At 52.8% G+C, this 20,897-nt stretch overlaps 3 protein-coding genes across 3 annotated transcripts; 2 read left to right on the top strand and 1 right to left on the bottom strand.

Moving 5' to 3' along the window:
- Positions 1-95: 95 nt before the first annotated feature.
- NCS54_00263700 (Hypothetical protein) lies at positions 96-9,164 on the bottom strand (the record flags this gene model as incomplete). The annotated part of the gene is made up of 5 exons (XM_053148232.1): positions 96-255; positions 310-768; positions 1,491-8,188; positions 8,238-9,066; positions 9,142-9,164. The coding sequence occupies 5 exons, from the start codon at positions 9,162-9,164 to the stop codon at positions 96-98; spliced, it is 8,169 nt and encodes a 2,722-aa protein (XP_053004207.1).
- A 3,564-nt stretch (positions 9,165-12,728) lies between these two features.
- On the top strand, positions 12,729-14,916 carry NCS54_00263600 (NADPH--cytochrome P450 reductase; the record flags this gene model as incomplete). Its single annotated transcript, XM_053148231.1, has 3 exons — positions 12,729-14,510; positions 14,564-14,842; positions 14,899-14,916. The coding sequence occupies 3 exons, from the start codon at positions 12,729-12,731 to the stop codon at positions 14,914-14,916; spliced, it is 2,079 nt and encodes a 692-aa protein (XP_053004206.1).
- A 3,712-nt stretch (positions 14,917-18,628) lies between these two features.
- NCS54_00263500 (RRM domain-containing protein) lies at positions 18,629-20,587 on the top strand (the record flags this gene model as incomplete). Its single annotated transcript, XM_053148230.1, has 7 exons — positions 18,629-19,476; positions 19,523-19,613; positions 19,673-19,762; positions 19,815-19,906; positions 19,956-20,219; positions 20,267-20,353; positions 20,407-20,587. 7 exons carry the CDS (start codon positions 18,629-18,631, stop codon positions 20,585-20,587), a joined length of 1,653 nt encoding a protein of 550 aa, XP_053004205.1.
- Between the last annotated feature and the right edge of the window lie 310 nt (positions 20,588-20,897).

Here is a 20,897-nt window from a genome sequence, read left to right as displayed (position 1 = left end):
TTCTCGCTTGACTGGTATCACAAGCCGAGTTTTCGCAGATGCACCTCTCGGAAACAGCCCGAATCTGAATGCTCTGCTGACGGTGTCGTCATCTTTCAACCGTCAACAGGTATGCTTGACTCCTGCTCCTCAGGTGTCGTCTTCTCTAGCATCGGGAGAACCTTGCCTCCCTTCATCAGTACCAACTTCTTCTCCTCTCCGTTTACCCCATGCCGGACGCCCACCGAGATCCCTTCCAAGCCCATCTCCTGCGCCCTGTAATTCCATAGGAGCTGCACCAACTCTCCCTCTTTGGAACAACAAACATACCCCAGTGCTACCTCGGCCGAGTTCATATCGCGCTGCACCCCCTTAGTCGCCGGCTTCTCGGCCACCAGCAGACCCAACGTGTCCGCGCCTCGCCATCCCGGCGGTGCTGCTGCCAAAGCGCCCTTGAGCTCGCGTATATACATTGGGCCTACACTCCGGACGCCTGCCTTGCACTGCAGGATAACCTTTATCGTTTGCGAGGTCGAGGGCAGTGTCCAGGTTCCGAGGAGGTCCATGCCGCGGTCCGAAGCGCCTCCCACGCGCTTGAGGAAGAAGCCATACTGGGAGAGCGTGTCGGCGACCGTGTACTCGTAGTGAGTACCCCGATATACGGTTGTCCTCTTGTCTAGACTCGTGCGTTCGACGTAAGCCAGAAACGTGGCGAGATCCGAGTGTCCCTTGTTCGGAGCTTCGGGGTATATCAACTTCAAGAGGTTGGGCACTTGGCCGTTGTTGTTGCTAATATGCCGCACCCCGATGCTTGTAGAACACCATTTCGACGGTAATCTGAAACGTCTCGAGGCCCTTTGAGCGCCCCGAAACAATATAGACATTATTCCATGAGCGAGTGTTGATAAAGTTGCTTCATTGAAGCTCAGATGAAAATTCGTTGATCGAGAGCCAATAACACCGCAATATGCATTAAGCCAGTATACCACTCAATTGAGGTCAGTCACAACAAGGAAGGACAAAGGGGAAGAATAATCGCAGAGCTGCTGAGAAAGAAGCAATAATCTTCTCAAAATATCATTTCCAGTTCCTTTTTTGTATCGCTGAAAAACACTGTTCCCAAGGAATGCCTATCCGAGTCACAACTACAGAAATCCCCAGCGCCGATGCAACAAATGCTCTCTCTCTACACATCATACAACATTCTCAACGTTCAAATACATGCGGTGCGGCCGTCAATACCAGTTTCCTTTCTATATCCTCATAGCATGTCGCCCTGGCCTTGATTTTGAATCTTGGGTGGAAACATGTTGTTCGCCAGGCGTGACGCTGGCTGCGGTGGTGGCTTCTCCCTGCTCCTCTCATCTCGCGACCTGCTTTGTGTTACACGTCGCATTCTCGATTGTGGCCTTCTAGTCACAGGCTTGATCATGTTCTCCAGGAAAAAGGCACCCTCGGTGTGCCCCGTGCTGGGTCGCTCATCATCAGCATCAGAGAATCCTCCCACGTACTCATCGTCCGAAGCAATGTCCCCCATCTGTGGCTGATAAGAAGCCGGAGCGGATGGGGACGTGATAGATCTGGAATGAAGCCCAGGCCGTGTAGTAGGGACAATGACATTGAAGGCCCCGGGATTCATCGTGTTTGAGCTTGCTTCCCTTGACATAGCCGGGGAACGGTCTGCAAATCCATTCTGGAATGATGTGTTGTTGGAGGCTTCGTGCAAAATGGGCAGAATCTGCTCGTCGTACAGTTGCGCCCCAGTCTCAAAAGACTCAGGCGTATACTCAGTAATTGTCCTTGATGATCGCCCGTCGTCGTCAGTAGCAGGGCTTGACGGCTCATCAAAGAAATCATCGAGACTGTCCAGTTTGGTCGCGAGGTCGCCAACGTGAACATCGCCGCGACCCTCGTCAGAGAGCATCGTCTCGGTTCGCTCCGACGCCCCAAAGTAGCCGTAGGGAAAGTCATCTGCATGAAACTCCACGTCAGGGGTTGGCGAAGTCTCAGTCAGCATGCCTTCTGAGCCCTGGCATGTGTAGAAGGCGGCATGAATATTGGCACGAGTGGCATCCGTCTTCTTCGCGGGTACAGGAATAGCCCAGCCTGACGCCTCCGGGATTCCGAACAGGCTCTGCGTGCGCTCGTATTCCTTGCGGATCGCCCTTGATGTTGATCGTGTCATGCTCATCCTCAGATGGTGTTTATCCATGTGGTTGCCAGACATGGTCATGATGTTGTCCAGCACCTCGAGCGCCTCCATACAAAATTCTGTTTGCAAGAGGCGAAGCAATGGCGAGATGAGATCGGACCCATGGCCAGCAAGTTCTGGTTTGCGCATGTCTACCTCGGGGATAGCAACACAGAGGATCCTCATCGTATGGATCTTGACCCAAGACAGAGAGTTCGTGAGGAGTCCAATAAGGAAGGTTACCATTTGGAAGTCCAGGTGGGGGAGATAGTATTCTCTCAAAGCCCCCCAGAGCTCAAGAATGAAGTCTTTGCTGCTACCTTGAGGCTTTCCTGAGACAACGTCATGCAGAGCCAGGGCAATGCTGGCCAGCCCCTGACGATCGGCTTCGTCCAGAAGTAGTTTAGCCGTGTGCAAAACGTCGTCGCCCAGACTCGGCTTCTCAAGCTCGTTCAAGAACCGGGGGAAATTTGCCAGCAAAGAGAAGAACAGCCGAGTGTCGTCGCCGATCAAGCCATCGCAAGGGAGATGTACCAGCTTGTCCATTGTGTCGAGGGTTGGTTGCCAACAAAGAGAGGATCTCAGGCCCTTATGAAGTAACGGCTGCACACCATCAAACAATCCCTCCCATCGGGCTGGTTGGCCATCGGCAAGTATCCTGCGCACACTGGGCACGCTCAAGTCCAGCTTGCTGAGGAACTTGTTGAGCATCTCGACAGCTTCAAGAAACTCGCGCTCGTTGATGGATTCCAAGCAAGCACACGTAGTCCAGAACAATTGCGGGAAGCTGAGGAGATTGTCTGCATCCAGCTTGACGATGAGTGTTTTCAGAGTTGTCAAGATCTCCATTGAGAAGGACTGGATCTCAGGATCTTCGTCCGCAATCGTGTTGGACAATCGCGCAAGCATGTCTCCGAGCATCAGTTGATCAACCGACGTGAGGACACATCTGAAGATCTGGAACGAACGACATGCGAGGTGGCGAACCGGACAAGACGTGGCCCAGGTCAGTGACAGTCGGCCCCAGTGGTCCTTGATTCCGGGGAATGTGATTTCAAACGTCTTGACCACCTCTGCTGTCAGGAACTCCATGCTCGGCGGCACTTTGCTGTCATGGTCATCCACTTTGCCATTGCTGTCCTCGTATCCCCAGACCACAGACCGGTCATGTCGACGAACAAGATCAATCAAGTCCTCAATAGACGTCCTGTCGACTTCTTGAGCCTGGTCGTCGATCTGAGATATGACCAACTCGTGGATCAGATGTACGAGCATCTCTCGTGCCTGTTCCTGAACCAGAGGTGTGTAGTGATCCCACAAGACAGTCACCACTTGAAGCAGAAGCGGGACGTTTTCCTGCGTGAGGTGTACTGGAGACACCATCAAATCCACGAGCAAAATCAACGACAGCTGACCAAGGGAGAACCCGGCTTGCTTGGTACCCACCGGGAGAGCCTCAGCCAGATCAGCGCAGTAAGGCAAAAGACTAATGTCAGGCGGCGGCGGAACCGCATCGCGCTTCTCATTCGGCACCATAGCTTTCGGCGTAATTTGCATGAGAAGGAACTCGACAACCTTGATACCTGGCGTGCTGTTCGTTGTGGATAGGAAGACGACAATCTGCTTGGCATACTCGACAAAGTTTTGCTCTCGGCGCTCAAGACACAGCTGCATGATGAAATCCAGCACTAGTCGGACATTGCCTGGATGTGGTCCAGTTGCAAGGGCCTGCCAGAGAGCCTGGACTTCGTTGTGCAGCGCACCACTGGATTTGATTGTGATCTCCAGCAAGTTTGCGAGTAGCACGAAAGACTGCGCCGTGGGGCCTCCATTGGGGTCCAACTTTAGCTCAATGGACTGGATCCAGGGGAGAATTACAGCAACAACGTTCCGTTGGGCTGCAGGCTGTAGGTCCTTGAAATAGAGGGTAAACTCGGAGAAGATGTGGAAAGCCAGCTCAGTGTGTTGCTTCGCAAGACGCTTGGAGATTTCAAACTGTGCAAGCTTATAGACAGCCTGTGTCTTGTCGGAAATACTGATGTCGAAATCCTGAATCTTCGAGTTCCTCTGCTGGCGTGATTCCAGAGATCGTAGAACAGTCGCAGACTTGGACCGAATCTCACTTTGATCATTGCCCAGCGTGAAGAGGCAAAGACCAAGCAGTTTCCAGAACGGACACGGGTAGTCAATGTGATCCTGCAAAACCTGAGTTACGACGGCAAAATAGCTTTCAAGGACCTTCGGGACGTCGGCCAAATAACACCGCGCGATGCAGTGCTCCATCAGGTAGGGAACCTCCTGGTTGTGAACAATCAGGTTCTTCAAAGCCCTCCTTCCAATGACATTCATCCGGTCGCTTCCCGAGTTGAAGATGGCCTCAATCCAAGCGAGCATGCGCCGTATGTCGAACTGGAGAACGTTATTGCTCTCTGTCGTAACACTGATCGGTCCTCCACACAAGGCTGCCATGGCGCTGAGAGCCGCGGTCCTCAGGTTCCTCTTTTCAATCTCCATGGCCGCGGTGACAGTGCCTCTCTCACCTAAAGTCTGCTGATCAATCAGGGACTGTCGCATGGTATCTTCGCGAGCGCGTATCTGGGTCTGATTTGGCGAAAAGCCACACCAATCCTCCATGAGAGAGAAGGCCGACTTTCGAGACTCAAATGTCATCCATCGAGAGGGGTCCTTGGTTCGGTTGATGCCCTCAAAGAGGGCCTCCATCAGTCCGCAGTAGTGTCGTCGGAGCTTCTGAAACTCCCAGTCCATCTGAACTTCCCCATCCATCAAGAAGAGCTTAAGATCCTTTGTATATGCGGTCAGGGTTGTCAAGAAGAACTCCCCATTGTAAACCTCAGGTTCACTGAGGAAGTGTGAGGTCAGTTTAAAAACGTGTGTGATCTCCGTTCTAAGGAGGTCCATTTTGCGGTTCCTTCGAGGGTTGCTGTTCGTTCTCTGGTGTATCCGGGCGCGAGCCTCATCGTTACACCGAGAAACCTGGCCTTGCAGCTCCTCGAGCAATGTCCGGTAGATGTGAATGTTGATTGAGCCCATGGCGACAACCACGGCGTCACGAACAGAAGCCGATGAGACTGATAGCAATGGAATGAGATATTTGAACAACATCCTGGCGGTGACAATCTTGTCCTTGGAAGATGATTTGGAGGTCTTTCGGACGTGTTGGGGATCCTGTGGCGTAGGCAAAGCACCTGGGTCTGCAAGCGTCGTGCAGGCGAATATCAGGTATAGCTTCCATTGCTCCACCATTACCTCTGGATGGGCTGTTGCAGACCGACCTCCCATTCTGGCACTGCCAGGGTCTCCGTTGTAGTATAGGCCTCGCGAGGGCTCAGAAAGGTAGACGATAGGCTTGTACATCTGAAGAATTCGGTTGCAAATAAGATCTCGACAGATCGTGACAGTGAACGGGCATTTCTCGTAGGCCATCCGGATAAGGTTTGGAAAGATCTTGAACCACAGGGTCGTATCGTAAGAGACATCACTGGCGCAGAGCTCAACCAAGGCTCCTTGATTGTTGGTATTCTGAAGACCTCGCTGCAATCGACTCCGCTCAGCAACAGACAGTTGTTCATCGTTGAAATCCATGACCTTGCTGGACTCATTCTCGAGTATGTCAATAAGCCTCATGGAATCCTTGTCCTCGGACGCTTCCTTTCCAAGAGCTTTGTCAAAATCGACGATGAGGCGAAGAACTGTAACAGCAAAGTGACGAACTCTCCGGGACTGTGAGCAAAGGAAGAATAAACCATGGGCTTCTGCTTGATCAACCTCGGCCCATATGCTCGAGAGATCGAGTTTGAGAGCTCGCTTGTCCGAGGCATTGGCTTCTGGCTGATCTGTAGCAGCATCCCTAGACTTTTGCCGGATTTCCTCAATCCATATTTGCAGAAGCTCGACGTAAAGTCGAAGGGTATTCTCGATGTGGCTATGACCAAGCATTCCGCCATCTGACATGGTTGAATATCGATCGTCAAAGTTGAAGATGAATCGAGCAAAGCCCATGGTAACTTGTTGGGCATGCGATTGCCTGGCGATGGCTTTCAGAGAGTTGGCTGATGATTCAGCAATATTGTACTGCACATGGGCTGTGCCGGTGCATAGCAAGTTGATGAGTGAGTTGAATGGGATATCAACTGACAGACACCGAGGTAATGCTTGTACGGCAACATGGAGAAGTTCGTAAAACGCTTGCTTCTGGTCCGCGGCACTCTGGTGATCATCCTTGCGGGAAAAGGTAAAGGTTTCAGCAATGGGCGTCTTTGGTCCGGGGCTGTTGAATTTCTCATCCAGGGCCGCTTGGCCGCCAAAGGTATTGTCGCAGATGATGGTAATCTTGCCAAGGATCTCGCAGAACTTGAGATAGTATTCCCGGACGCCATCACTCAAGACGTGTGTCAGGACAGGGCGAGTGACATACTCCTCTTTCGAAGTAACTGTTGGTTGCGAGAGGGGGGAGTTGCGGGGAGAAGAGGCGGCAGGGGATACAGGAAATCGGTCAGGCGTTGACGTCGACGAAGGGTTTTCGGCAAACTGGGGGAAAGGTGGCTGTCCTTGCTCTCCCTTTTCCAGGTCGGACATGATGTAGAGAAAGGCCCTGATTCCCACAACGACTCGATCAGGATCCAATTGCTCAACCTTCAACTCCTTATTCGATGTGAATAGCTCCGCGTTGATCAGGGGGAACACGACGGTTCTGAAGCAGTACTCGGGATATTTGAAGCCGATGATTCGGATGATCTGGATCAAAGGCTCAGTGCAAATGGTGTCAGAGGCTACCAGGCTTCGCTTTGACGAAGGTAAAACCAGTTTCATCACCTCGTCGATCTTCCGTAGAGCGCCTTGAACGGTGTCATTGGTCCGGTACAAGTAAGTCCAGAGCAAACGAGAAATAACTTGAAGACAAAGCGGTTTGGTGAATCGATCCTTTACCTTGGTTTGCAGAGGCAAAATCAGTTGTAGCCACTGAGAGCCAAAGTTGTCCGGGGAAGAGACGCAGAGCAGGGTCGCGGTCAATGGAAACGCAAAGGTCCAATGCCTCGGCTTCATAAACATTTGGGCCAGACGAGGTCCAACAGCAGATAGAACCTCCGCCCATTTCGGATGCATGAAGTGGCTGTTGCTCGCCTTTGCCGCAATTGGAAGAAGCAACATCTCGATCACCTGGCAAAAGGCTGTCTTAACCCTCTGGCCATGAGACTTCTGAAACAGACGGCCCAAGGAGATGAGAAAGTCGCAAGAGTGTTCCCACGCATCTTCGGGTGAGATCTTGAGCTTGAGGTGCTTCATTCCTCCCAAGACGAGTTCCACCTTTCCTTCTGCGTCCCGGCCAGAGGATGAAGTCGGACTCTTGACCACTCGTTCTTGAAGGGAGCTCTCCAGATCTTCAATGAATCTCCTGGTAACGCTGGCGAAATTGATGTCGCTCATGTGCCCGAGCAGCTGGGCAAAAAGGTTCCAGTTAGCAAGCTTCAGAGGAGACACCATCAAGTGCTCCGTGTCGGCGATTTTGAGCTGCCCAAAAATTATGCTCTCTAGCTTGTCCTCCATTTCAGGGGTAATCGACGATAGGTTACTCTGGCTAATCACTTCGAGGAGGACTCGGCAAAGGATGTAAATCGACACGGTCGACCGTCGTTCAGCTTGGGCGACATATTCTTGTCTTGCAGCGAGAGTTGGCGGGCCATTGGGAAAAACACTGTCGGGTGCTCCAGCTTGAACGGGTTCTGTATTTCTTCGTAGCAATGGACCTCCAGGTAGGACTCCACGGGATTGTTGGAGTTGGTTGCGCGCCTCGTTTGCGGCGTCGCTTTTGCTCTTCCTCCACAGCATCATTGAGTCTATTAGGGCTTTCGGTTTGGGGCTGGCAATGTGACCAAGAGCAACAATTAACTGGTCAAAGGCCGGATCGACACCCGGACCGCATACTTGTTCGACATGGGGCTCGGGATCAAAGGGGACGGTGACGCACTCTGTCAACTTCTCCTCAGCTTGTGCGATGAACTGTGACAAGGTCAGCCAGGGAGCGTTTAGGCTCGGGACCTAAACTGACAGAGGTGAACAAGACGTGTAACGCATATTCGCCCACCGTCTTCTGGTCATCCTTGTGGTGACGGGATGAATGAGAGTGGTGAGGGGTGTGGTCACGCCGTGATTTACTGTGCATGCGTTCGAGCTTGCGCTGGGTCGGGCCATGAGGGGACATGTCGGCGGCGGTCGGTCGATCCATGGCCACGGTACTTCCGGAGAGAGCTGTGGGGGGCCGCGATGGAAAGGTGGCATCGCCATCGAGACGGGCGGCCACGGATGGCATATCTGGGCGGTCGAGGCCGACGCCGGCGGCAGCGATCATCTGCGGACTGAGGGGGCTGGAGGTGGTGCTGGCCAAGCTGCCATTTCTCGAGTGCTGAATGCCGTGTACGATGGAGGTCTGACGATGATGGCCGTAGGCGGCACTCTTGGGGTCGACGACTCGTTCAACCACGCCGCCGATGGCGCCTCTCGTGTGCGGCCCGTGGATGCGGGGGGAGTTCAATGTCGGAGGAAGCTGGGAGATCTTTTCGGCGGACGAGTCTCGCGAATGCGCAGGTCGATGGGTAACAGGCGGGTCGAGGGCGATGGGACGCAGGGTTCTGTCCCAGCTGCTCTCATCTTCTTCCTCCTCCTCGTCGAGTCTTGAAACGGACCGGGGAGAGAACCTGAGCGGATCCTGCAGGTGGTCCGGCAGCGGCTGCGACGGCACTGTTGGGTAGCACAGAAGGTTGTCAGCGATTGCTAGTAGTATATCTCGTTGGAGGTGTTTCGAGGCGGTCGTTGGTGAAACAAGAGCGGATCCGTCAAGAGCGGGAGAGGAGGGTCCGGCCGTGAACCAGCTGCAGCCGCTACGTAAGGAAGCAGCAGTAGCTAGCTCTGGTGTAGTAGTATCGACAGCTCCTCAGCCTTGCGGAGGAACAAACTTGTTGTTCTGGAGCGAAGGCATTCCCGCGACACAGCTTTTGAAGTTGGTGGTGCGGGAAGAGGGGCGGGTGCAGAACATCGAGGGTGGGTGGGCACCCTCAAAATACTTGGACTTACCCATCTCAAGTTGGACTATATCCCATGATCTGTGATAGGTTTTCAGATCTCAAAGGCGAAGATCACGGCAGCAGCAGACAAGAGGAAGGGAAGGGCGTTTGGCTTGCGGGTCTGGGATGAAGTTGACAAGCGAAGGGATGCTATGTACACGAGGGAGTCGAGAGATCCAAGACAACAAAGACACCTACCTACTACCTAAGGTAGGTACGGATACCGACCGACCGACTCTGGCGGCTGGGCCACACACAATGACGCTACTGCCCGAGCGCCAGATTTGTCCAGCATTGGTCCGACCCGCTGTATGGCTTTTCGGTCAGGGCTTTTTAAAGGCGGCTATGGGGCCAAGCAGCCCAAGGGCCTTCAACACATGGCAGTTTGGCCGGCCATTCTGCAGTGATTCTGGGTCCTGGACGGACAATCATCCTTGCAGCCTGCAAGGGCCGCGGCCTATCAGGGGAGCTAGGGTTAACATGGGATGACGGGACCTTGGGAAGGGCGGCGCGCCACCCACTACCGCGCTGGCCATTGGCCTCCTGGAAAGGGGGCTGGCGGATCGTCATTGCTGGTCTGGGGTCGAGATCTTATCTGCGAATAGATAGTCTACGTGATGTTGACGTGAATGAGTGTGGTGATGGGAGTTGGGGGGCCAAACACAAACCTCCATCTTGGGCAGAAGTTGGGGCTCGAGGGCAAGGGCCGCGAGCCCCAGAAGATCATCGATGTCGCATTTGGTTCTTATGCTGATCACGGCACTTGATGGGGACTGCAGTTCTGATACGATCTTTGGTCTGGGATTGATATACTTGGGTCTCCCGGTTTATCGTGGCCGTAGTGCCTTGTCAGGGACATCATCATCACGCCGAAGGATTCTGGTGTAAGCAGACCATCACGAGACAGAACGGGATATATATTATTAGAACCATAAACCCTCGTACTTCCATTGGCTGAAAACAGGTTTTCAAATGTACAGAAATGGAAACTAATCCAATGGCTGTGAAAGTAGGTACTGAGATCCGTGGCATCTTGAACTCGTATCCAAGAGCACAGGATGCCTTTTTGGGGTACCTCTTGGCCACTTGTGTAAACTTGGCCAATGCAATGACAGCTCCTTGCACTGGTGGCTTTCACCTTATGCCGTCGAATTACAAAAAGAACAAGTGAACAAGGCAACGCACCCTCCTGGATATCGCTCCTGATTTGCCCATCGAGTATGCTGTCGGCATGTCAGACGCAGGTTTCAATATTCCCTGAGAAGACATGAAGCTGACCCACAACAGAACCAAGCATTTCACCAGAAAACCAGGTGTTAAAGTATTTCTATCATCTAGATGTTAGCCAATAGAGTACGATTTGTTATCGTCTCTCTCCCCGTGGCTTATGCCATGCGGATTGCTTGTCAGTGCCTCAAGTATGAACAGAATATGAACCGAACACCACGGGTGACGTGAACATTGCCATTTACGGTAAAATTTCCCGAGTCGTGTTCTGTCTTGAACTCTCGGGGTTTGTGCGAAGTTCGAATTGTGTGCAATTTCTAGAAGGAGTCAAATTTTTTAAGGGATGCTCTTGAAACTGGGCAGTTTTAATACTCATTGGACTTGAATATTTATTCCGCATTCCATCAGCATTGATCGGCCTAGGCAACCAGCGTGTTGGTAACTCTCCCTTGGAAACCTCCTAGATTCGAGATTCCGAGGGAATTCCGAAGGGATAGAAGGCGATAGAAGGGGGGAAGATGCGGGGGCCGGACAAGACAAAAGTCTCCCTTCAATGTCCTCGGCACCGGCTTCGGCCCAGCCGTCTCAATGACGACACTGAAAGAACGAGCATGATGGACCAGGTCGTACAGTACTTCGGGCTAGTATGAACCAGAGGAGACATTTATAGATTATACCGCAAACCAATGGTTAATAGCCATGGCCTTCTCACCAGACTGATGCCTTCTCCCAGGTCCACGGGTTCGCTTGACATCATCGGAGTTCTTGGATCCGGCGGGTTAAGAACGGCACAGCACTCGGCACTTGGAATCACGAGTAAAGAGCAGCGGAACCAAGCCGATCGTGGGGAAGCACAGTTAAAGAAGCGGCATTCACGGGTTCAATGGGGGGGTTTGGGGTAGAGAAGCCGGCACGTGAGGAGGGGACGGAAACAAGATGGATGGTGTTTGGTGGCATGAAAACGCGGGGGGAGACAGATCCAATGGATCATGATGGATGGATCCATGGCCTTCCATTGTCACTGCTCGCAGGGCCGAGCCCGAGGCACCTGGACCACCCCCTCCGGAATCAAAGCACGGCACCCACGGTACACGCGGGCAACTGGCATAACCCAACTTTTGAAATCCGACGTGATAAGCTTCAGCGTGTGGCCAAGCGAATACAGTAATCTTTGCTAAGATCAACAAGCACAAGCTAGGTTTTGGGGCTCAACAAGATCAAAGAGCCTTACCGTGTTCGTTTTCGGAACCCAGTCGGACATGGGCTCATCATGAAGATGACACCACATTGCGGCGGATCCCATCCATGGCCACAGTTTCATCCTCCGGCGGCCGGCCTCCATCGCTACGGTCATTGAGAAAAAGAGTATTTGTAGAATAACTTGAGGAATCAAGTAGCAATGGGTATCTTTTAAATCCAATTGTCACCAGTCTTCCGAGGAGGATCTGGCAATGGCAAACTCTAACCATTTGCGCGAGATATTGGTTGCAGGATCAGCCGTTTACTGTCTCTCCCGCCCAGGACTCCGAGCGCTAAAACAGCCATTGACAATGGGGGAGGGGCCCTGAAGATCGGGACGAGAGTCGGCACCCGGGTGAAAGAAAAAAGGAATGGTGGTCACACACAACTTGTATGGGCCGAGGGGCCATGTAATCTTTCCCCCCTCCGTGGTCGGTATCGGTATCGACAATGAGGTGGAGGGTCCTGGTCGGAGTCCACTGGCGCCCCGGCTCAACCCAAACCCCAGCGGCAACGGCCCCCCGGCGGCGAGAGTGAATCCGTTGATAAAACGCCCGTGGTATTCCGTAGCTAACTGCCACCTTTCCGCCTCGCTTCCGCCGCCTTTAAAGTCCCTCTCTTCTCTCGCATCGCGCTTCCTTTTTTGGAAAGTTCGTGTCAGTCGAGTCTACAGTGGCCTTGTCCGTCGCCTCTGGGTAAGCAGTGCTCCTCCATCTACCTGCCTCCATGTGAATGCCTAATGAGGCATTCACATGGAACCCTCCGTCTTAGCGCGAGTGTTACTGACAACACATCCTCTTTCTAGACAATTTGCGCCACATCCCACTTTCCTCCTCCCCCTGCCTCCTTTCCGGCCGACGACGATCCACGGGCAATAAAGAGTTGGGGAAGCAGTCGGAACACCGCCGTCTTGACTCAACCACGCAAACTTGCTCCATCGTTGGCTTCATCTTGGTTTTACATCTTCCTGCCCTCTGACCGCAAGTCCGGGTCGGCACTCGCTCATAGCCATCATGGCTGAACTCGACACTCTGGACGTTATCGTCCTCGGCGCCATCTTCCTCGGCACCCTCGCATACTTTACCAAGGGCAAGGTATGGGGCGTCACCAAGGACCCCTACGCCAACGGCTTCGCTGCTGGCGCCGCAGCAAGGCCTGGGCGCACAAGGAACATCGTTGAGAAGATGGAAGAGTCTGGCAAGAACTGCGTCGTCTTCTACGGCTCCCAGACCGGCACCGCTGAGGACTATGCTTCGCGTCTCGCCAAGGAAGGCAAGAGCCGATTCGGTCTCGATACCATGGTCGCCGATCTTGAAGAATACGATTTTGACAATCTCGACACTATTCCCAGCGACAAGGTCGTCATGTTCGTCCTCGCTACCTACGGTGAGGGAGAGCCCACCGATAACGCTGTCGACTTCTACGAATTCATCACCGGCGAGGACGCCAGCTTCACCGAGGACAACGATCCTCCTCTGGGCAACCTCAACTACGTCGCTTTCGGTCTCGGCAACAACACCTACGAGCACTACAACTCGATGGTTCGCAACGTCAACAAGGCTCTTGAGAAGCTCGGCGCTCACCGCATCGGCGAAGCTGGTGAGGGTGACGACGGCGCTGGCACCATGGAAGAGGACTTTCTGGCCTGGAAGGACCCCATGTGGGAGGCTTTGGCTAAGAAGCTTGGCCTCGAGGAGCGTGAGGCCGTGTACGAGCCTACCTTTGCTATCACCGAACGCGACGACCTGACCCCCGAATCCACCGAAGTCTATCTCGGCGAGCCCAACAAGATGCACCTCGAAGGCACTGCCAAGGGACCTTTCAACACCCACAACCCCTACATTGCGCCTATTGCCGAGTCTCGGGAATTGTTCTCCGCCAAGGACCGAAACTGCCTCCACATGGAAGTCGATATCAGCGGTTCGAACCTCAGGTACGAGACTGGAGATCACATTGCTGTCTGGCCCACCAACCCTGGCGAGGAAGTCACCCGTTTCCTCGATATCCTCGATCTGTCCGCAAAGCAACACGAAGTCGTCACTGTCAAGGCTCTGGAACCCACCGCCAAGGTCCCCTTCCCCAACCCTACGACCTACGATGCTATCCTCCGGTACCACCTCGAGATCTGTGCTCCTGTTTCTCGTCAATTTGTTTCTACCCTGGCCGCCTTTGCTCCCAACGACGAGATCAAGGCTGAGATGAACCGACTTGGTAACGACAAGGATTATTTCCATGAGAAGACTGCCCCCCATTACTACAACATCGCGCGTTTCCTGGCTTCTGTTAGCAAGGGCGAGAAGTGGACTAAGATTCCCTTCTCTGCCTTTATCGAAGGTATTACCAAGCTGCAGCCTCGTTACTACTCCATCTCGTCCTCGTCTTTGGTCCAGCCTAAGAAGATTTCCATCACTGCCGTCGTTGAGTCCCAGATGATTCCTGGACGTGGTGATCCTTTCCGCGGCGTTGCCACCAACTATCTCCTGGCCCTGAAGCAGAAGCAGAATGGTGACTCCAACCCCACGCCCTTTGGCCAAAGCTACGAAATCATGGGTCCCCGCAACAAGTATGATGGTATTCACGTGCCTGTCCATGTTCGTCACTCCAACTTCAAGCTGCCCTCGGATCCTGGTAAGCCCATCATCATGATTGGCCCTGGAACTGGTGTTGCCCCTTTCCGTGCTTTCGTTCAGGAACGTGCCAAGCAGGCTCAGGATGGAATCGAAGTTGGCAAGACTCTCTTGTTCTTTGGATGCCGAAAGCCTACTGAGGATTTCATGTACGAGTCTGAGTGGGAGGTAAGTTATCTGACCCCGTCTTTTATTAATCACCTTTCTAATAACTCGTTTAGGAGTACAAGAAGGCTCTTGGCGACAAGTTCGAACTCATCACTGCCTTTTCCCGACAATCTTCCAAGAAGGTGTACGTGCAGCACCGACTCAAGGAGCGATCAAAGGAGGTCAGCGATCTGCTGTCCCAGAAGGCCTACTTTTATGTTTGCGGCGATGCTGCAAACATGGCGCGCGAGGTCAACACTGTCTTGGCGCAGATCTTGGCTGAGGGACGTGGCGTTTCCGAGGCTAAGGGTGAGGAGATTGTGAAGAACATGAGGGCGGCGAACCAATACCAGGTACGTGAAGAGATATGGCTCTTTTTAAGCAAACGGTTACTAACAAGTGTGTGCAGGAGGATGTCTGGTCATGAAAAAGGAGCGTTAGCAAAGGGCTGCATGGGATTTTCAGCGGCGCATCTGTCTGGTTTCACAACTGGCGTTTTCTCCGCCACGTGGTGGTGATATTCGACGAGCGTACATGAACTAGACTCGAGTGTTTTCTTGCGCTTAGAGAGGTGTTGGTTTGGCTGGGGACATGTGAGGGTTATGGATTGTGGCATTTACTACACAAGTGGACTTGCTGTACCCTGGTTACCTCGGAATATCATGGGGGAAGGATAGTTATTCTGCATCATGATCTTTTAAATACGCCCGACAGGGATAAACAAACAGTATACCTTTCCCACGTGTGAGTCCTTATACGAGAGCCACTCGTCAGGATAAAAAAGCGGAATGTGTCATGAAGATGCAAAGTGCTGGTGCACCTGAAATGCCTACCCTACACCCAGAGAGAACGAACCTAAACTTTGAGACTCTCAGTGCGATCACAAGGCTTCAATCGGTGACAACGTAAAACTTTGAAGATCCTCTACTCCCCTAGAGTCCAATGCGAGTTTTCTTAGGAAACGGCGGAGATTCGCCAGTCTTGCTCGATGCACATCACCCCCCTTTTTCCACATGCACGTTTGTTCGATGGTTCACTAGCTCACATTCTCATATGTCGCAAACACACAGACTTACGACCAATGCTAAGAAAACTGCAGTGCTCTTTTCAAAAATTTCTCCTATTTACTCCTGATCCCATCCCACTTCTACGGTTCTGGTATGAAGAGACCCAGGAGCGTTGGCCTCCTGTGACGTGAGAGCACGTGCAAACGATTGACTGATGGATCTCGACTGTGAACCCTGGCGGCCGACTGTGGGGAAACAGACTAACTTTCAGCCGCAAGACAACCTCACCTCAACATGCATCGGGCTCCTTGTGGTTGCTCAAGACACTGAGACATGGACTAGGCCTCGGGGCCAAAGGTAATCGATGCAGCAGGTAAGAAAAGAGGCGGCATCACCACATCCAAGCAAACATTTCTCCTTTCTCCTGCGCCCGTCCCGTCCTGCATGCCTCATTGCTTTTGCCTGGCCGGTGCTCGGACGTTGGATCGCTTGCGGCTTCTGGCACCCCTATTGCGAGGGTTACTCGAGAGAAAAGGAGGGTAGATGTGTCAGGAAGATGATGGATCGATGTAGCCTCGATGTTAGGGTTCAGCCGGCTTCTTAGTAGTTGACGGCAGCTATCGAAATCGACTCGCTCGCTCATACCTATAAGGCCTGAGTCATGGGGAGAAAACAGCCAAGTTGAGACATGACTCCAAGACGATTGGATCCCCAATCCGGGTCAATTCCGAAATGAACGACATAAGTAGTACGATCCCAGCAGGCCAGTCATGCATGACTTTGCCACAAACCTGCATGAGCAATCAGAACCACACGCAGAGCGACCACCTGGCAGTTTCAGAAGAAACGGCCTAAAAAGCAATTCGAGTCGCCCTCGGACATTTACTTGGGGGCGAACAACAAGATGATGGGATAACTACACGTGGGCGATTGGACTGACGAACTTCAGGACCGTAGCGACACTCCTGGCCGTTCAGGGCTTGCAACTACTGCCCAAACCTGAGCCTCAAGCGAGCAATGAATCATCATTGGTGTTTTCAGGAGTTATCTATCTATCTACTTGCCATCTATATTAGTTACCTGCTCAGAGGGAAGTACTAGGTACATATGGCAAACTGCATGTGCCAGATGCGAACGCGGGTTTTATGGAGGGAAGGGACGAACCGTGTCTGTGGATGTCTGACCTGATGATGACGGGATCCAGTGACCGAAGATCATACAATCAAGGAGACGTTTCTATCCCATAAGAACGCTGTTCACCCCACCTTGCTCCCATCTTCGAATCGATGATATTCAAGTTCACTCGGGCATCTGACGACGGCATGACTGTACGGTAACCTGCGGCGTTTCTTTCATTACCCAAATATTCTTAAGAGACCGTTCTTTCCTCCAGTATCGCGTTTAGTCTCGTTCACAGCCTGCCAAGAGCTGATCTCAAGCGTCGAATGCTTCTTTGGGCCTCTCCATCTGGACCTGCCTGATACCAGAGTAGGTACATGTCCATCCCAACCTTGGTTCCTACTACCTAAGTGCACTGCTCCCCGAATGTTGTCCCAAGTGGAAAGTGACAACTCCCTAGATGTTGAGTATCGTCTTGCTGTATCTAATGCTATGTGACATTGGGGAGGATAACGTTGTGGCTCCATCGTTCAGATTCCTGTCATCAACGCCGAAGAACTTGCTGACATCTACCACCGACTACACGACAGGCCTGGCCCGTATTGGCGTCCATTCATTAGACTCGAAAAGAAAGAGTGACAGGCACTATTCCGCCGACCAGGGGACTGGTACCCATCCTTAGGGTAGAAGGTACCCTGCACCAAAGGTTCGGGCCGGTAGGCAGGCAGCGTTGAGGACAACTCAAAACGGGATACCACTTTCCACGCCAAATCTGCCTCTGCCCAGACCAAGAGCACGAGAAGACCAACCTGACCCCCGCGACTGGTCTTGTTGATATTTGTACCGGTTGGCAGCTGACAGACAGTGTCAACCAGTCACGAGTTCTCAAGCTTGACTGACAAGTGCTGCCAGTGCCAGAGCATCGTCGCCTCCTTTCCTGCCAGTGTCAGCAACCCACAAAATTTCAGTATTTCAAAACTCTCCTCGGTCGCAGAGAGCACCTTCTTTCTCCCTCCTCTATCATACTTTCTTACATTTTGCCCATCGCGTCCTTCTGCAGCGCGCTTCGTCGCTCAGCAGGCAGATCCATCATCTTTTGATCCTTTTCAGTATCATTCTTGCCTTGGTATCATCAACTGAAGAGAGAGAGACTTCCTTTTGCACACCGATACCTCTTTCCAATATCACATTTTGGCACACTCTTAGGTAGGTGCTCGCCTCGTCCGGCCTCGTCCCCCCACCCCATATCTTGGCCGACTTCTCTCCCTCTCCTCTCTTCTTCTTCTCCCTCTTCTTCCACTTCACAGCATCACCTCAGCTCCATCACCGATCCCTCCCAGCAGCCTCCTCCATCACCCCGACAATCTCTTCTGTACCCCATCTTGCTCGATAGCTTGTCCTATCTTACTTACTCTCGCTTCATCTCAAAGTCTTGGTACCCCGAAATTTGCCCTCTTCGGCATACTCGAATCCACGCTGTCCTGTCAGGTATTGGCGCTCTTTGAAGAGGTCAAGGTGAGTTCCTCTTCCGCTGGTTGTCTACGGTTGGCCACCATTCCATCATGTCTGGCCTGAGTGGGAGGGAGAGCCGTGGTCGATCATCCTTTTGGTATCGCCAGGCATAGTCCTCCGTCTACCGATTACACCGTTGTCATTTGCCCCCTTGACTGCATCAACCGTCTTGTCCCTTGATAATCGATGGCTTGATCGGCTGACTTGGACCTGCGACTAGATTTTTACAATACCGCTTGATCATTCGCCATTTTCCTCTGCTCTTTCGCAGCTGATCTGTTGTTTGTGAGGTATGTTGGCCTTCCCTGCCCGTATTCCTCTTGCCTGCCCTCTCACAGCCCATTCCCTTTGCCGCACACACAGGCAGTGTGCTTCTCTTTCCCAATAAGCTTTCAAGAACGCCCCTGCTTGTTTCCCTACCTGTTCATCTGGCATCCATCAGTTGGCTGACCCCCAAGTTTGCAGACATCCAGTCTTTATCGTTTCCGTTCAGCGATCAGCATGGAGACTGCAGCGCCCTACCTCCCGTCTCAACAGGATAGACGACCCAACTACCATCTTGCCGTTCCAGGGTCCAGCGACCCAAATGGACTCCTGAGCCAGTTCCAAGGAATGTCTCTGGGTGGCATGGGCGTGCCCAACACCCATTCTGCACCCATCCACATGGCTCCGCCGTACATGCTTGGCTCTGATGGCCACTTCGTTCTTGCACCAGTTCAAGGCTCGCAGACAATCCCACTTGGTCATTCCAACGAGAATGGATATACAAACTACGCCAATGGAGCCTTTTCCAACCCATACATGGGGATGCACTTTCCTCTGATGCCTTTCACTCCTGGACGCGCGAATGCAGTTCATACTCGTGCCGATCGTACGCAGTCTGAAGTCCCCGGCTTAGAGAACCGTCGCAATTCTTACTCGACTACAGAGTCGGCCCCTGCTACGCCATTCTATGCGGGTGGTGTTGCCCATCAGGAGAATGGCCCACGAGTTGCAAGCCTCGATCGATCGGCTTATACCACCCCTTCACCCCAGCAGCTTGGATTGATGCCTGCCCACGCGGAAGCTTCCAAGTCCAAGCTTTCGCCCATGTCTGAGCGCGCTCTGGAAGAACTGCTGGAGAAGAAGCCCAGCATCCCCAAAGCTGTGCCCGCGGTCTTTACCCCTGCCGCTCAGATGAAGAGTGTGGAGCAGAGCCTCCAAAACCCTATTCCTGGCAACCGCAACGTCTACATTCGAGGTCTTCATCCCACCACCGATGATGAACTGTTGTACCACTATGCTTCTCGCTTTGGCCCAGTCGAGACCTCCAAGGCCATCATTGATACCGGCACTGGAGCATGCAAGGGGCAAGTTCCCTGACGTCCCCTATCGAGGGTTGCTGACTGGTTCTAGTTTTGGCTTCGCCAAGTTCTACAACGTTGCGGATTCCGAGATGTGCATCCGCGGATTCCATCGTCTTGGGTACGAAGTTGGTTTTGCTCGCGTAAGTCGTCCCTTGCTTGACAGTTTGCCCCCAACGAACTCGACTTAATGTGATTCCAGGAGTCCTTCAACTCTCGCCTCAAGGCCGAGGGCGACGACACCTCTACGAACCTCTACATCTCCAATCTCCCTAAATCACTGACAGAAGTGGTATGTTGCGTGCCAAACCCTTGGGAGAGAAGACATCACTAACTGGTCGCAGGAGCTTGGAACCATTTTCTTGGGATTTACCATCTTGTCCAGCAAGATTCTCCGAGACAGCATGGGCAACAGCCGCGGCGTTGGGTTTGCTCGGTAAGATTTGGATGGCACGACACAATCCCATTCGCTGACGTCGCTGTAGATTCGAGTCTCGTGAGGTCTGTGACGAGATCATCGAGAGATTCACCGGACTTGCGCTTGGCGAAGAAGGTCTTCTCATGAACATTCGCTACGCCGACACCCCGGCTCAGAAGGAGCTGAAGCGTGTGACCGCGGAGCGTCGTCAATTTCGAACCAATGAGTACAACATCGGAGCCTATGGTACCCCTCTGGTTGGCCTGAATACTCACATGTACTCGTCGTACCAGTCACAGTACCATCGCTCCAACAACTCTAGTGCCCGGTCGTAAGTCCTGTACTCTGTTTTCCCTTCACAATACTGACCATGACCAGCGGAGCAATTCCTTCTGCCACCAACACTTCTGGGTCTGACGGGAGCAATGGCACCCGGCGATCTGCGTCTCAGCGCCGGTCAATGGAGTACGTTCCTGGATTCCCATGCTTTTCTGGCTTTTCTCTGACACCCTGATTAGGACGGCCGCAAGCTCGAGCCTAGACGAAGCGATTGCTACACCCACATCGTCCGAATGTGATGAGAACGTCACTATTCACGCGGACACTGTCATTGCCAACGCCTCGCTCCACTCGTCCCCGTCTGTCAAGAAGGACATCAAGAAGGAGACCAAGAAGGAAGTGAAGAAGGAGGTCAAGTGATTTCCTACTGGTGGATGGGTTGTTGGTGGTTGTTTCTAGACAACGTCATCGCAACCTCGTTGTGCTTTTATTTCTTCCGACAAGCCTTGGGGCTTTCGTGCTCAATCATCGAGACAGGCAGAGTTATGCATCGCGTAACATTTTATGGGCTGAGGTAGCTGATACTCTAGACGAGTTTGGGCCATGACTCCATTTCATGCGCTTTTGTACTTTAGATTCGGGGACATTCGTGTCAGAAGAGCAGACGACGGCGGCGTTGAGCAGACGGAATAACTTAATCATGTCAAATTAGACTTCTTTCGATCCATTG

The sequence above is a fragment of the Fusarium falciforme genome, chromosome 2 (genome assembly GCF_026873545.1).
Source record: "Fusarium falciforme chromosome 2, complete sequence".
Classification (NCBI taxonomy): domain Eukaryota; kingdom Fungi; phylum Ascomycota; class Sordariomycetes; order Hypocreales; family Nectriaceae; genus Fusarium; species Fusarium falciforme.
The sequence above is the reverse complement of the archived record's forward strand: the minus strand, read 5'-3'. Positions and strand labels throughout refer to the sequence as shown.